Source organism: Scyliorhinus canicula, chromosome 6 (genome assembly GCF_902713615.1).
Source record: "Scyliorhinus canicula chromosome 6, sScyCan1.1, whole genome shotgun sequence".
Classification (NCBI taxonomy): domain Eukaryota; kingdom Metazoa; phylum Chordata; class Chondrichthyes; order Carcharhiniformes; family Scyliorhinidae; genus Scyliorhinus; species Scyliorhinus canicula.
The window spans coordinates 93,176,738-93,193,899 of record NC_052151.1 but is presented as its reverse complement, the minus strand read 5'-3'; the positions used below and the strand labels follow the sequence as shown (position 1 = coordinate 93,193,899).

Here is a 17,162-nt window from a genome sequence, read left to right as displayed (position 1 = left end):
TAGTTTAACCCTCCCGAAGTAGTACTAGAAAACCTCCCTCCCAGGATATTGGTGCCCCTCTGGTTCGGATGCAAGTAGTCCTGCTTGTACAGGTCCCACCTTCCCCAGAATGTAATCCAATTATCCAAATACCTGAAGCCCTCCCTCCTACACCATTCCTGCAGCCAACTGTGTTCAACTGCACCTCTCTCCCTATTCCTAGCCTCGCTATCATGTGGCACCAGCAACAAACCAGAGATGACAACTCTGTCTGCCCTGCTTTTAACTTCCAGCCCAAGTCCCTAACTGGTTTATTACATCCACCTACGTAATTTTCCTACCTACGTCGTTCGGTACCAATGTGCACCACAGCTTCTGGCTGTTCACCCTCCCCCTTAAAAGGATCCTGAAGACATGATCAGAGACATCCCTGGCACCCGGGAGGCAACATACCTTCCGGGAGAGTCTCGCTCTCAACCACAGAATCTCCTATCTATTCCCCTCACCATTGAGTCTCCTATCACTCTACTGCTTTTCTATTCTCCCCCTTCCCTTCTGAGCCCCAGAGCCAGACCTCAGTGAGAGAGACCTGGCCGCGAGGGATCACCACCCCCCCACACCAGCATCCAAATGGTACACTTGTTTGAAGTGGAACGGCGACGAGGGATCCCTGCACAGTCTGCCCATTCGTTTCTTCCCCTGACTGTAACCCAGCTACTCTTGTCCTGTACCTACCTCCCTGTAACTCTTCTCTATTACCCCCTCTGCCTCCCGGATAATCCGAAGATCATCCAGCTCCCGTTCCCTAACACACAGTGTCAGAGGAGCTGGAGTTAGGTGCACTTCCCGCAAGTATAGTCAGTGGGGACACCAGTGGTATCCCTCACCACCCACATCCTACAGGAGGAGCATGCAACGTCCCGAGCCTCCAACCCCTCTTACCTTACAGAATATAGCTGCCCTGTGACCAACTGGAACTCCGCCCTCCAACTCTGCTCCCAGTCAGCTGCACTCTCTGCAAACTCCCCGCTCCCTTCACACTCTTGAGGAAATGTAGGAAATGAAATGAAAGGAAAACCTTACTCCCTCAGTCACCAAACTTTCACTATAGCACTCAATGCACCCAAATTCAGCACTCAGTGCAAACAAGTCTGCACTGTAACTAGCTCAGATTTATACTCTAGCCTCTGAAAAGTAGCCTAATCCAATTAACTAATTAACAAGCTCCAGCTGCAAGTAGTACCTTTGTTTAAAACCAGACAGCAACTTTTAAATTAACCAAATAAATGAAAGACTAGACTGTAGATAAAAATGAACCCTCATCATCCCTCAGTCACCAAACTCTCACTATAGCACTCAAGAGCACCCAAATTCAGCACTCAAGTGTGGAAATATGTGAGGTTGTGTGCTTTGGAAGGAAGAATGATGCATAGACTAGTTTCTAAAATGGGGAAAGGCTTCGGAAATCAAAAGCACAAAAGAGACTTGGGGGTCCTCATTCAGGATTCTCTTACGGTTAGCATGCAATTTCAGTTGGCAGTTAGGAAGACAAATGCAATGTTAGCATTCATTTCTTGAAAGAAGAGTGCTATCAGCTTGTTCGTAAGACATGTTTTTCAAATCCTAATTCTGGAAATTACTGCGGAAGCATTTTCTTGCTGCTTGGGAATGTCAATGAGAGAAAAGAATAGGGCGGTTGAGGCACAGTTGTTAAGGAGAGGGTAATGTAGTCATTCCTCTTTTGGGCCTTTTGGCAAATGGTAAGAGATATACAGAGGGCTAGAATACAAGAGCAGGGATGTATACTAAGACTACATAAATCTCTGGTCAGACCCCATTTGGAATATTGTGATATTATGAGCAGTTTTGGGCCCTTTATTGAAGGAAGGATGTGCTGGCCTTGGAGGGGGTCCAGAGGTTAACAAGAATGATCCATGGAATGCAGGGCTTGCCATATGAGGAATGGTCGAGGACTCTGGGTCTATACTCAATGAAGTTTAGAAGGATTGGGGGGGGGAGGGGAGATGATCTCATTGAAAAATACAGAAAAATGAGAGGCTGCGATGGAGTGGATGTGGTCAAGATATTTCCACTAGTAGGAGAAGCTAGAACCAGAAGGCACAGCCTCAGACTGAGGGGACGATCCTTTAAAACTGAGAGAAGGAATTTCTTCAGTGAGGGTGGTGAATCTGTGGAACTCATTGCCACAGAAGGCTGTGGAGGTCAAGTCACTGAGTGTCTTAAGACAGAGATAGATAGGTTCTTGATCAATAAGGAGACCAGAGGTTACGGGGTGAAGGCAGGCGAATGGGGATGAGAAACACATCAACCATGATCAAATGGCAGAGCAGACTCAATGGGCCGAGTGGCCTAATTCTGCTCCTATACCTTATGGCCTTAAAATGGTCCAAACCGATAAAAATTGCAACATACAATAACTTTATACAATAACTTTATACAACCATATACATTAGCAGGTATTAAGGAGCAAACATCCTACAGAAGGACTTGAACTATATTTTCATTGTTCCATTAACCCTATCCTTAAAGCACATTATTTTTAAATTGAGTGTGGAAAACCATTTTATTTTTGACACTGCTCCAAACAGCAGAATGCTCCAAACAGCTACACTGACAGCATCTTGACTGCCGCCATTGTTCTTCTGTGCTAATCATTTACTTTCACCTCTGCTCATACAGCTGGAATCTGAAGTGCAGCATGGAGATGGTAAAAACTGTTGAGATTGCGAGACTGTCCCCTGAAAGACTTCGAAGAGATAACAGCATTGGCAACTCAACATTTGCCCCTTGGGTGACTGCCTAATTTATGTCCATAAACCTCTCCAGCAAGTACTTGACTCAAGTTACACAAATTCTTCTGAGGAAAATGCCACAGCAGTGTAAATGATCACAACAGCTCATCTGCTTCAGAGATGGAGGATCAGTTAACATAACGTCACCATAAAAACAGTGCCTTGGAGACCTTTGCTCAGGTAACAGAGGAACTTAAATTCCCTTGTTTAATGAGGAGGCAGTACAGAATACCAAACAATTTATTTTCCTTCTCTCCATATCTTTTAGTCTTGAGTCAGCATTCAACAAGACAATACCCATCACCATATATCTCTTAGCATTTGCCAAAAGGTCCATAAGAGGAATGAATACATTACCCTCTCCTTAATAACTGTGCCTCAACCGCCCTATTCTTTTCTCTCATTGACATTCCCAAGCAGCAAGAAAATGCTTCCGCAGTAATTTCCAGAATTAGGATTTTTTTAAAACTCGTTTTACGAACAAGCTGATAGCACTCTTCTTTCAAAATGTCTCGGTCTTGTATAGCTTTCCAGCCATGGGTTACGTTCAAGCATATTAATCTGTGTCCTCTGGCAACACTTACTTCTGAATAATATGCTGGCTAAGACCAGTTGACTCCCTTCCAATTTCATGCCTCCTTATTGTACAGTACCGAGATAGTATTACACTGTAGCACAATCAAGAACATTAGACAAATCTACAAGTGTATATATACACACACCTGTGTTCTCTGCGCCCAACACAATCAGTAATTGTCAGAATCATGCCTCTGAACTTCATTGCTAATGCCTCTTCCCATTGGCACATTATTGATGGCCACAAGGTTCACTCTTTATACTCCAGGTTAGAGGTCATCGCATTCCAAATCATAGAATTTACAGTGCAGAAGGAGGCCCAAGGCTGCACTGGCCCTTTGGAAGAGCACCCTACTTAAGCCCCACACTTCCAACCGATCCCCATAACCCCACCTAATGCAATATTAAATCCACAAGTGAAGTTTTGTTGAAACAAACGTCCCACCAGCCACCATTATGTATAAAACTGGTGACCAGTTATGAAATCAAAATCTAACAAACATCATACAAGCACCACAGATTAGAATCGCATGTGCTATTTAACTTGCCAGGATAATTACTTTACAGGTCAAAGTCCTGCTCTCCAACAGCTTCAATCTCCTACACCTCTTGCCACCTTGAACATAGCTCACCTGAAAAGAAAATGCAACATACCTTTTGGGGCAGCACAATGGCACTACGGCCTCACAGCGCCAGGGATCTGGCCACGATGGCACTATGGCCTCACAGCGCCAGGGATCTGGGCTCAATTCAGCCTTGGGGCAATGTGTGTGAGAAGTTTGTACATTCTCCCAGTGTCTGCATGGGTTTCCTCCCACAGTCCAAGATGTGCGGGTTAGTTGGATTGGCAGATCAGATTTGGGGTGTTGTACCTGGCAAAACCGTGGGTGACTTATGAAGGCTGCAAGTACTATTTTAAAACCCCAGAGGAGGCCAATGATTTATTTGTACCCAATAATTATTTTTTCCAATTAAAGGGGCAATTTGGCATGGCCAATCCACCTAACCTGCACATCTTTGGGTCGTGGGGGTGAAACCCACACTGACACAGGGAGAATGTACAAACTCCACACGGACATTTACCCAGGGCCGGGATTCGAACCCGGGTCCTCAGCACCGTAGTTCCAGTGCTATCCACTGTGCCACCCGGCCAATTACTTTATTAAAGAGTACAAATTGGGTGACAGCTGACGAAGGACGGAGGAGTTGGCACAGCAGGTAGTGTGGGGGTCGGATGGCTTTTCTTTCTTCTCGGGTTGGGGAATTTCATTGTGGTGACTATTTGTTAAGGGACAATAAGTTTGTAAGGGGGCAACAGTCGTCTCCCCCCCCCCCCCCCCGCCTGGGGTGGTGTTTGTTTTTTGGAGGAGGTGACCTGTGCTTTTGGATGCGTCTTTGTTTGGGTGAGGAAGGGTTGGTCCACAAGGAGCCATTTGCATAGATCAAGGAGGAAAGGGATGGGGTGGAGGGTAGATCCTAGGAGCCGCCAGGTAATGTTGCTGAATGGAAGTGAACTGGAGGAGATAGCCAGTGAGGGTTGGCCAAGGGAGGGTGGGGAGGTGCAACGTGGCAGGGTTAGAGGAGAAGCTTGCTCCTGGGAGGAGAAGGGGATCATCTTGGATGGGCCTGGTTCAGGATAAAATTACAGGGGAGGACGGCAGACAGTAGTGGGGGGGGGGGGGGGGGGGGGGGGGTGTGCACGCCTCCAGTAAGTCTCATAACATGGACAGTGCAGGTGCTGAACGGGCCGGTGAAGAGATCGAATATTTGTGCACCCAAGAAGTTTGACGGCAGAGATGGTTTTTCGGCAGGAGACGCCTGGGTGTCAGGTTTTTCACTCTGGGTTCAACTCGAAATCACCGGGTGGGAGATAGGCGATAGTGAGCGCAGTATGGGAGCAGACGCCGGTTGTGCACCGAATTGAGTGTGAGAGGGTCCATGGTAGAACTGCTGGGTGAAATTCAGTTGATTATGGACGGAGACTTTAATTGTTTGCTGGAGTCAAGCGCGGACAGGTTGAGCCCTAAGTCAATAGGATGGCTGTGGATGGTGAAGGAGCTGGGAGGATTTATGGATAGATAGAGTATGGTGGACCCGTGGAGGAGAGGGGGTACTCCTTCTCGCACGTGTACAAAGGTATAGTCCAGAATCAATTATTTTGTGGTGAGCCTGGAGGTGTTGGTGGGGATGGTGGGGGCAGAGTACACGGAGATAGTAATCTCAGACGTGCACTAGCTGGAGGTCTGATTTAGCTCGGGGTGGGAGCAGAGGCCGGGCTGGAGGTTAGACTCAGGACTATTTGGGGATAGGGGATTCTGCAATAGGGTACAGACGGTGATTAAGGATTACGTGGGGTTGAATCAAAATGGGAGGTATTGGTGGCCACATTCTGGAAGGCATTAAAGGCGGTGGTTTGGGGGGAGATTATCGCATTCAAGACGCACGGAGATAAGAGTACAAACGATTACTGGGCAAGATAGTAGAGGTGGATAGGGAGCATTGGAGGGCCCCCACCACGGATGGATTGGCAAAGAGAAAGAGGTTACAGGGCAGTTTGATAGACTGATGACAGGAAGGTCTGTTGAAAAACTACAAAGGGCGAGGGGGTGCAGTTGAGTATGGAGAGAAGGTGAGCTACATGCAAGCCCGCCCATCAGCTAAAGTGGCAGGCCACGTCCAGATAAATCCTGAGGATACGGACGGACGGGACCGGGGGGGGGGGGGGGGGGGGGGGGGGGGGGGGGGTAAAGTGTCAGAGCCAGGGAGGATAAATGAGGCGTTTAGGGAGTATTATGAGGAATTGTACAGGACCGATCCGGGGATGGAGAAGAGATTATGGAGTGGTCTTTGGATGAGCTAGTACTCCCATGTCTGGATAGGGAGAGGAGACAGGCACTGGAGGAAAAGTCGAGAGAGGTAATGGAAAGCATAAGAGGGATGAAGTCGGGGAAGGCCCCGGGGCTGGATGGTTATCCAGCAGAATTTTATAAAGGTGTTTGCGGCGGATCTGGCATGACATCTACTGGGGGTGTTTAGAGAGGCACTGGAGAAGGGGGAGCTGCTGGAGACAAGGACACAGGTGATGATTACGCTAATACCAAAGAAAGGGAAGGACCCATTAGAAATGTGAAAGTGTTGGCAGGGAGGATGGAAGAATGCATTCTGGGGGTGGTTGCAGAGGATCAAACAGGCTTCATGAAGGGCAGGCAACTTTCGAGTAACACAAGGAGACTATTGAATGTGATCATGACCCTGTCGAGAGGACAGGCACCGGGAGGTAGAGGTGTCTATGGACGGGGAGAAGGCATTTGATCGGGTGGAGTGGTGGTACCTGTTCGTAGTCCTGGGAAGGTTTGGGTTTAGGTTTGTGGCGGGGGCATCTGCTGAATGTGGGCTCTGGTGCAATGGTACAGACCAATGAGGGGAGCTCATAGACTTTTGGGTTGCATAGGGGAATGAGGCAGAGGTGCCTGCTGTCAGCACTGTGGTTTGCCCTAGCGATAGAAACCTTGGTGATGGCCCTTAGGGGGTCAGCAGAGTTGCAGGGGAAGGGAGAAGGCTGTATGTGGGCCACCTGCTGTTATATGTCAGACATGCTGGAGTGTATGGGAAGGATCATGAGCTTATTAGAGAGGTTTGGGGCTTTCGCAGGTTAGAAGTTGAATGTGGGGAAAAGCAAGGTGATCCCGGTGAACAAAGTGGGTCAGGGAACTAATTTGGGGGTGTTGCCATTTAGGGCAGCCAGGGACAGGCTTAGATATATAGGTGTCAGGAGAGTGGGCGGCATTGCACAAAGTTGGTGGAGGAGATAGAGGACTTTAGGAGGCAGGGTACACTACACCCGCCACTGGCTGGGAGGGACCAAGTGGTAAAAATGAATGTCCTGCCAAGGTTCCTATTTGTATTCCAGACACGATTTTTATTCCGAAGGCTTTTTTCCAGAAGCCGGATGCTGTAATTTGAGTTTATATGGGGAGGGAAGCTGCCATGGGTACTACAGAGGCAGAAAGGGGATTGGCGTTACCGAACCTGCACTACTATTGGGCAGCGAATGCAGAGAAAATTAGGCAAATGGTGGGAAGTAGAGGGGTGAGAATGGGTTAGGATGGAGGAAGGGCCATGGTGACAGCAGCGCTCCCGCTGGAAAGGAGATATCCGGAGAACTCTGTTTGCAGTCCACAATAAAAAGGCGTGGAGCTGCCTGAGGAGACACAGGATGGAGGAGAAGGAGAAGGAGAATGGAGAAGGAGAATGGAGAAGGAGAATGGAGAAGGAGAAGAAGAATCTTTATTGTCACAAGTAGGCTCATATTAACACTGCAATGAAGGTACTGTAAAAAGCACCGAGTCGCCACATTCTGGCGCCTGTTTGGGTACACAGAGGGAGAATTTAGAATGTCCAAATTACCGAACAGCATGTCTTTCAGGACTTGTGGGAGGAAAACGGAAAATCTGGAGGACACCCATGCAGACACAGGGAGAACGTGCAGACTTTGCACAGACAGTGACCCAAGCTGGGAGTCGAACCGGAAATCTTGGTGCGGTGAAGCAACAGTGCTAGCCGCTGAGCTACCGTGCCACCCTTACAAGTGAGAGACTTCACACGGAAGGTGTGGAAAGGTTTCCCAGGCTGCCGATGTATGCCCTGTTGGAACGGTTGCTGCTTCCAGGGATGGAAGGGGAGGGTAGGATTGGGGAGCTCCACGGATGTCTGGGGGAACACAAGTCGTGAGGATCAAGGAGAAATGGGAGCGGGGGGGGGGGGTGATAGGTTGGGGAGTGGGGAGCTGCGCAGGGTGAATTCTACCTCATGGGCAAGGAGGGGTTTAGTACAGTTTAAGGTGGCACACAAGGTACACATGACTCGAGCGAGGAAGAGTGGTTTCTTCCAGGGGGTGGAAAACGAGTGAGAGAAGTGTGGGCAAGGACTAGCAAATCACATACATATGTTCGAGAGGTATGGGGTGAGAGTATTGGGGACGCCAACAAACATTCTGGGGGTTGAGGTCAGGCCAGACCCTATTGGAATTTTGGGGTATCGGAAATGCCGGAGCTTATAAGAGGGGAGGACGGCCGATGTCGTGGCCTTCGCCCCTCTGGTTGCCTGGTGAAGAATTTTGCTGGAATGGCGATCGACAACACCACCAGGGGTGGTGGCCTGGCGAGGGGACCTGTACAGCGCCCTTCGGTTGGAGAAGATGAAATTTGCACCGAGAGGTTCAGCAGAGGGCTTTGATCGTGGCCACGTTCAAGGAATTGCTTGTAACAAGAGGGGGGTGGGGGAAAGTGAAGCTTTTACAGACTGGAATGTTCTCCAGGTTATTTATGTTTTCGTATTTTTGAACAGGTTTGTAATAAAGTACATTTTTAAAAAATAAATATGATGGGCAAAAATATTCTGCCAAACGAAGTTTCCTAGAAAATCCGAAAAAGAAAATGTCTCATTATCCCAACTGGTCTCAACACCTTTGTCAAAAACTGCAACTTCAAATTGTTCTCATCAGCCTGACCCAAGCTAAAACTGGCTTTAAACAGGTGCAACTACTTTCGTCCACAATGGTAGTCACTGCTTACTATAGACAAACATGAAAAGTTTGGTTCCCAATAAAATGTAGTTCAAAAAGGTTTCATCTAACCTTCTGCATTAAACTCTGTACCCGTTTCCCTACTCAGTGCCCACTCATTTTGGACCCTCTGGCCTGATATTTACCGCTGCATGCTTTTGGACCCTTGCAGTTGGGAAACCCAGAATCATAAGTTTCCCTGAACACCATGGAGTTGTGTTGCAATTTTTAAAAATAGTTTTTCATAGGTTGACTATCAGTGGCAAGGCCAGCATGTTGTTCATCTCTCATTCCCCTCAAAAAAGGTGCGCGAGCTGCTGTCTTGCAGAACCGCTGCAATCCAGGGGGTGTGGATCCTGTCTGGGTTACAGCCTTTTCTGCCTCCGATTGGAAGCAGATACATTCCTGGTTTGTGGTGGCCAGGGAAGTGGAAGAGTTGCACAGGATCAACTTGCTGGGCCTAAAGATAAGACGCCTGCCTCAAAAGCAGTGCATACATTATGGATCTAGCTTTAGTTTCATTTTCAGCTCAAGTGTATTCAAATTAACAAAAATAAAATGGCAGCATTGTTAAACCACCATTAATAAATATATGCAACAATTTTAAAGCCAAGGTAGTGTCAATCCTGCAAGTTTTATACCACTCTGCTATGATGGCTAAGTTAAATCTGCTTTTTCAAACCAGCACATCTTTAGTGCTCAAATTCTAATTATGGAAGTGTTGCATAAAATGCAGAATCATTGCAACGTGTAATATTCTCATTACGCCTACAATAGTCAGTGATCAACGTTTTCTGGAAAGATACACAAGCCTAAATTAAATTGGTGGTTACTTACAAATAACTTATTCCCTTTCTGTGGACAGGCCAGCAAAACAAAAAAACAACAAGAGAAACAATACCAAGGCCAACAAGGTAGCTGAAGCACACGAAAAGAGTTAGCAATTACATAAAGCAGAAAGTGCTCAGCAAACTGAGTTTAGGTGATTATCACATCTGGATTCTCAACTGTTGCAAAAAAAATCAGAAACATTGTTAGTGTTGGTAAACAGTAAATTAAAATTATACTTGGCTGATACACATGTTATTATCTTGAAAATGCCCTTTGGAATAGGTCTGAACAAATAAAAAGCAGTTTATTTAGTGATGCACAATCACATCCTGTGGCAGTGACAGACTCCCTGATATTCAGGAAAAGTGCAATGAAATCTCTTCCAGCTACTTGAGCAGACAATGTGATCTTGGTTTTAAAAAACCTCCTTCAAAACATCTCACATTTTTCACAAAATACCACACTGAAAAGTCAGTCTGGACAGTGGACTCAAATATCAGTGGCTTGAACCCACAACTTTCAGTTGAGAATGTCACCACAGAGTCAAACTGGCTTGCCCATGTTTCGTGCACCTGCACAAAGATACTTGGTGTGATACACCCATATTTGCAGTTATTTTTGAAATAATACTCATATACTGTAAGCAAATTGATTTGGAGTTAAAACATAAAGCTTTAAACTTGACAAAAATGTGCAAGCTGGCAGAATTTTAAACATTAACACTGACCCATTCAGAAAGATATTTTCCTATTTCACAGATGTCCTGGACACCACCCAACCAGCAAATGGCGATCGTTGCTAACTATTCACTGACAAGTTTAACTGAACACAATCCAATGCTTCGTTCGGAACTTCCAGTCCTTTAGCGCTCAATTTAAAAGAGGAAACGAAATCCCGCCGGGCCAGTGTGTGCAACCCAATTCCTCACATTAAGTTAAGGGAAGATAAGGGGACCTTTCTCCTGGCTTCTGGAAGGAGGAATCAACCTGTTGTCGTTTCCAACACATTGGTCAGCACACACAGGTTTATACACACACACACACTTGTACACTGATCAGCTGTGTGCAGAGATGATATCCCATTCGGCAGCGTTACCCGCCTCACCTTGGTTGTCATAGACACTGACATACGAGATGCCCACGGCCATACACCACACCACCAGGTTGGCGATGTCGGTGTAGCTGCTCTCCTCCTCGGTCACCACCAACCCCAGGTGCAGCGGTAGCTTCTTGAGGCTGCGGCCATGGGAACGCCAGCGCGCGCGCCGGCTCTTGCCTTTGTTCTTGGCGTTCTGGAAGCCGAAGGCCAGGCTCGCCGGGTTCCAGCGCTTCCAAGCCCACATTCCATTCCGCAGCCAGGCCGACAGAGTCCGGTGCAGGCACAGCACAGTGTGCAATACCCTCCACACCAACTCAAAAAGTGCCATCACTTTACCATGCAATTCCGGAGGAAGAAATTAACCGGAACAAAAAACAGCAAAGCGGCTTCTGTTTGAAACATTTACATTGGGTAAAGAGGGTGGGGGAAGCCAGCTTGCCAAAAAAAAAAGAGTTTCTCTCTATGAATGACTGTGAATCAGTGCCAACTCCCCAACATGCCAGGCTCCATCTTCACTTCTTTTTTTTTGCTGATTAACTTTCACCTTTGACTTTAAACAACACGTGTCGCGCGGGGATTGGTTGCAAACTTCCACTTGACGTGCACGCCCACCCTGACTGGATGGAGACAAGAGAAAGGTTCCGCTCTGGAAACCGGGTGGCCGGGGCTCCACAGCGTCCCCTAAATAGGCAGAGCAGCGTTTGTCAGTGCAACACTGAAGGAGAAAAAAATCAAGTTGCAGACATAAATACCCGTGTAGCCGGTTGCAAAACAAGTTTTGAAAAAAAAATTGTCAATCAATATTCTGCTGATTAGGCCAGCATTTATTGCCCATCCCTAGTTACTTGTCAGAAGGTGGTGGTGAGCTGCCTTTTTGAACCGCTGCAGCCCTTGAGGTGTAATAATAATATAATCTTTATTAATGTCACAAGTAGGCTTACATTAACACTGCAATGAAGTTACTGTGAAAATCCCCTAGTCGCCACACTCCGGCACCTTTTCGGGTACACTGAGGGAGAATTCAGAATGTCCAAGTCACCTAACAGCATGGGCGCGATTCTCCGCCCCCCACGCCGGGTGGGAGAATAGCAGGAGGGCCTCCCGACATTTTTCACGCCCTCCCGCTATTCTCCCACCCGGCCGTAAAAAACGGCGAGCGGTGATTTGTGGCGTGGGTCGGGCGTGGGGGGGGGGAGAATAGCGGGAGGGCCTCCTGACATTTTTCACGCCCTCCCGCTATTCTCCCCCCCCCCCACCACACGCCCGACCCACGCCACGAATCGCCGCTCACCGTTTTTTTACGGCGAGCGCCGATTCTCAGCGGACGGGCCTTCACGCCCGTTTCACCACGGCAGCAAACACATCTGCTCGCTGCCGTCGTGAAACGGGCACCAGATGCCCGTTTGGGGCATCTAGAGTCCCGATTGGCACGGGAGCACCACGACTGTGCTCGGGAGGGGACAGGCCTGTGATCGGTGCCCACCGATCGTCGGGCCAGCGTCCAAAACAGACGCGCTCTTTCCCCTCCGCCGCCCGGCAAGATCAAGCCGCCACGTCTTGCCGGGCGGCTGAGGAGAAAGACGCCAACTGCGCGGGTTGGCGTTGTCCAATCTGCGCATGCGCGGCTGACGTCATCGGCCGTGTCAGCCGCCGTGACGCTTGATGTGCGGCCTTGACGACCGTCGTCAAGGCCGCGCCGCCGTGATGCACGGGGCCGCGCTCCTAGCCCCGCATTTGCGGAGAATCGCGCCCCATATCTTTTGGGACTTGTGGGAGGAAACAGGAACACCTGGAGGAAACCCACGCAGACACAGGGAGAACGTGCAGATTCCGCACAGACAGTAACCCAAACCAGGAATTGAATCCGGGTCCCTGGTGCTGTGAAGCAACGGTGCTAACCACTGTGCTACCGTGCCCGTGGTGCTGTTAGGGAGGGAATGCCAGGATCTTGCCCTAGCGCCAGTGAAGGAACGGTGATATATTTCTAAGTCAGAGTGATGAATGACTTGGAGGGGAACCTCCTGGTGGTGAAGTTCCCAGGTATCTGCTGCTCTTGTCCTTCTAGATGGTCGTGGGTATGAAAGGTGCTGTCTGAAGAACCTTGGCAAGTGCATCTTGTAGACGGTACACATGGCTGCCACTGTTCATCGGTGGTGGATGGTTTGTATCTTTGTGGAAGGAGGAGCAATCAATCGTGCTGCTTTGTCCTGGATTGTGTTGAGCTTCTTGAGTGTTGTTGGATCTGTACTCATCCAGGCAAGTGGAGAGTATTCCATTACACTCTTGAATTGTGCCTTCTAGTTGGTGGACAGGCTTTGGAGGTCTAGACTGGTAACCACAGTATTAATATGGCTGGCCCAATTGAGTTTCTGATCAATGGGGACTGTGGGAGATTCAGCGATGGTAATGCCATTGTATGTTAAGGGGTGGTGGTTAGGGGCTGGTTTAGCACAGTAGGCTAAGAACATAAGAACTAGGAGCAGGAGTAGGCCATCTGGCCCGTCGAGCCTGCTCCGCCATTCAATTAGATCATGGCTGATCTTTTGTGGACTCAGCTCCACTTTCCGGCCCGAACACCATAACCCTTAATCCCTTTATTCTTCAAAAAACTATCTATCTTTACCTTACAAACATGTAATGAAGGAGCCTCAACTGCTTCACTGGGCAAGGAATTCCATAGATTCACAACCCTTTGGGTGAAGAAGTTCCTCCTAAACTCAGTCCTAAATCTACTTCCCCTTATTTTGAGGCTATGTCCCTTAGTTCTGCTTTCACCCGCCAGTGGAAACAACCTGCCCGCATCTATCCTATCTATTCCCTTCATAATTTTAAATGTTTCTATAAGATCCCCCCTCATCCTTCTAAATTCCAATGAATACAGTCCCAGTCTACTCAACCTCTCATAATCCAACCCCTTCAGCTCTGGGATTAACGTAGTGAATCTCCTCTGCACACCCTCCAGTGCCAGTACGTCCTTTCTCAAGTAAGGAGCCCAAAACTGAACACAATACTCCAGGTGTGGCCTCACTAACACTTTATACAATTGCAACATAACCTCCCTAGTCTTAAACTCCATCCCTCTAGCAATGAAGGACAAAATTCCATTTGCCTTCTTAATCACCTGTTGCACCTGTAAACCAACCTCCTGTGACTCATGCACTAGCACACCCAAGTCTCTCTGCACAGCGGCATGCTTTAATATTTTATCGTTTAAATAATAATCCCGTTTGCTGTTATTCCTACCAAAATAGATAACCTCACATTTGTCAACATTGTATTCCATCTGCCAGACCCTAGCCCATTCACTTAACCTATCCAAATCCCTCTGCAGACTTCCAGTATCCTCTGCACTTTTCGCTTTACCACTCATCTTAGTGTCATCTGCAAACTTGGACACATTGCCCTTCGTCCCCAACTCCAAATCATCTATGTAAATTGTGAACAATTGTGGGCCCAACACGGATCCCTGAGGGACACCATTAACTACTGATTGCCAACCAGAGAAACACCCATTAATCCCCACTCTTTGCTTTCTATTAATTAACCAATCCTCTATCCATGCTACTACTTTACCCTTAATGCCATGCATCTTTATCTTATGCAGCAACCTTTTGTGTGGCACCTTGTCAAAGGCGTTCTGGAAATCCAGATATACCACATCCATTGGCTCCCTGTTATCTACTGCACTGGTAATGTCCTCAAAAAATTCCACTAAATTAGTTAGGCATGACCTGCCCTTTATGAACCCATGCTGCGTCTGCCCAATGGGACAATTTCTATCCAGATGCCTCGCTATTTCTTCTTTGATGATAGATTCCAGCATCTTCCCTACTACCAAAGTTAAGCTCACTGGCCTATAATTTCCTGCTTTCTGCCTACCTCCTTTTTTAAACAGTGATGTCACGTTTGCTAATTTCCAATCCACCGGGACCACCCCAGAGTCTAGTGAATTTCGGTAAATTATCACTAGTGCATCTGCAATTTCCCTAGCCATCTCTTTTAGCACTCTGGGATGCATTCCATCAGGGCCAGGAGACTTGTCTACCTTTAGCCCCATTAGCTTGCCCATCACTACCTCCTTAGTGATAACAATCCTCTCAAGGTCCTCACCTGTCATAGCCTCATTTCTGTCAGTCGCTGGCATGTTATTTGTGTCTTCCACTGTGAAGACCGACCCAAAAAACCTGTTCAGTTCCTCAGCCATTTCCTCATTTCCCATTATTAAAACTCCCTTCTCATCCTCTAAAGGACCAATATTTACCTTAGCCACTCTTTTTTGTTTTACATATTTGTAAAACTTTTACTGTCTGTTTTTATATTCTGAGCAAGTTTACTCTCATACTGTATCTCACTCTTCTTTATAGCTTTTTTTTAGTAGCTTTCTGTTGCCCCCTAAAGATTTCCCAGTCCTCTAATCTCCCAGCAATCTTTGCCACTTTAAATGTTTTTCCTTCAATTTGATACTCTCCCTTATTTCCTTAGATATCCACGGTCGATTTTCCCTCTTTCTACCGTCCTTCCTTTTTGTTGGTATAAACCTTTGCTGAGCGCTGTGAAAAATCGCTTGGAAGGTTCTCCACTGTTCCTCAACTGTTCCACCATAAAGTCTTTTCTCCCAGTCTACCTTAGCTAGTTCTTCTCTCATCCCCTTGTAATCTCCTTTGTTTAAACACAAAACACTAGTATTTGATTTTACTTTCTCACCCTCCATCTGTATTTTAAATTCCACCATATTGTGATCGCTCCTTCCAAGAGGATCCCTAACTATGAGATCATGAATCAATCCTGTCTCATTACACAGGACAAGATCTAGGACCGCTTGTTCCCTCGTAGGTTTCATTACATACTGTTCTAGGAAATTATCGCGGATACATTCTATAAACTCCTCCTCAAGGTTGCCTTGACCGACCTGGTTAAACCAATCGACATGTAGATTAAAATTCCCCATGATAACTGCTGTACCATTTCTACATGCATCAGTTATTTCTTTGTTTATTTCCTGCCCCACCATAATGTTACTATTTGGTGGCCGATAGACTACTCCTATCAGTGACTTTTTCGCCTTACTATTCCTGATTTCCACCCAAATAGATTCAACCTTGTCCTCTATAGCACCGATGTCATCCCTTACTATTGCCCGGATGTCATCCTTAAATAACAGAGCAACACCACCTCCCTTACCATCCACTCTGTCCTTCCGAATAGTTTGATACCCTCGGATATTTAACTCCCAGTCATGACCATCCTTTAACCATGTTTCAGTAATGGCTACTAAATCAGTCATTTACGATGATTTGTGCCATCAACTCATTTACTTTATTCCGAATACTACGAGCATTCAGGTAAAGTACACTTATGTTGGTTTTTTTACCTCTGTTTTGAATCTTAACATATCCAGTTTTATTCCTTTTGTTATTACTGGGCCTATTGACTGAGCTCCCCTCAGTCACTGTACCTTGTACTGTCGCCCTTTTTGATTTTTGATTACAAGCATTACAAGCAGCTGGCTTGTAATGCAAAACAATGCCAGCAGCGTGGGTTCAATTCCCATACCAGCCTCCCCGAACAGGCGCCGGAATGTGGCTACTAGGGGCTTTTCACAGTAACTTCATTGAAGCCTACTCGTGACAATAAGTGATTATTATTATCTTCTCTTGTAGAAGGTAGTCATTTCCTGGCACTTGTGTGGCATGAATGTAACTACATCAGTGAATGTAATTACAACAGTGTTGTCACTGTTGTAACCTAGGACGCATGACACTCAGCAAACTCCTTATTACTAAGGGAAAGGCAGGCGATGGGGGGGAGGGGGTGGCACTGCCGAATTTTGGGGGGGGGGGGGTGGTTAGCACTGCTGAATTTGTTGTTTTATTATTGTGCGGCCAAGGCGGAGAAGGTGTTAGGGTGGTGCGCTAAACAGGAGGCTACCTGGGTGCGGATGGCATTGAGGTCATGCAAAGGGTCCAGCTTGGAGGTGCTGATGACGGCGTGTCTGCCGTTCACGCCATTGAAGTAATTGTTGAACCCGGTGGTTGGCTCCACTTTGAAGATATGGTGGCAACTTCATCAGCATTTTGCTGAGAGCAGTGTCAAGTTAGGCTCCTACTGCAGGAATCATTTATTTGAGCCAGCGAGATTAGATGCCACATTTAGGGGTGGAAAGGGAAGGGGTTGGAGAGGATAAGGGATTTGTTTCTGGAGGGGTGGTTTGCCACCTTAGAGGAGCTGAAGGAGAAAGCAGGACTGGTGGGAGCAGATATGTTTAGGTACTTTCAGGTAAGGGATTTTGGTCGTAGGGTATT

At 47.2% G+C, this 17,162-nt stretch overlaps 1 protein-coding gene across 1 annotated transcript in view; it reads right to left on the bottom strand.

Moving 5' to 3' along the window:
* The window catches only part of nus1 (NUS1 dehydrodolichyl diphosphate synthase subunit), a 21,753-nt gene extending 10,301 nt beyond the window's left edge, over positions 1-11,452 (bottom strand). Inside the window, exons 1-2 of the mRNA XM_038801023.1 lie at positions 10,858-11,452; positions 10,206-10,399 (exon numbers count right to left, since the gene is read on the bottom strand). Of these exons, the coding sequence (XP_038656951.1) occupies positions 10,206-10,399; positions 10,858-11,188 (525 nt within the window). The 5' untranslated portion in view covers positions 11,189-11,452. The remainder of the gene's footprint in view (positions 1-10,205; positions 10,400-10,857) is intronic.
* Positions 11,453-17,162: the final 5,710 nt, after the last annotated feature.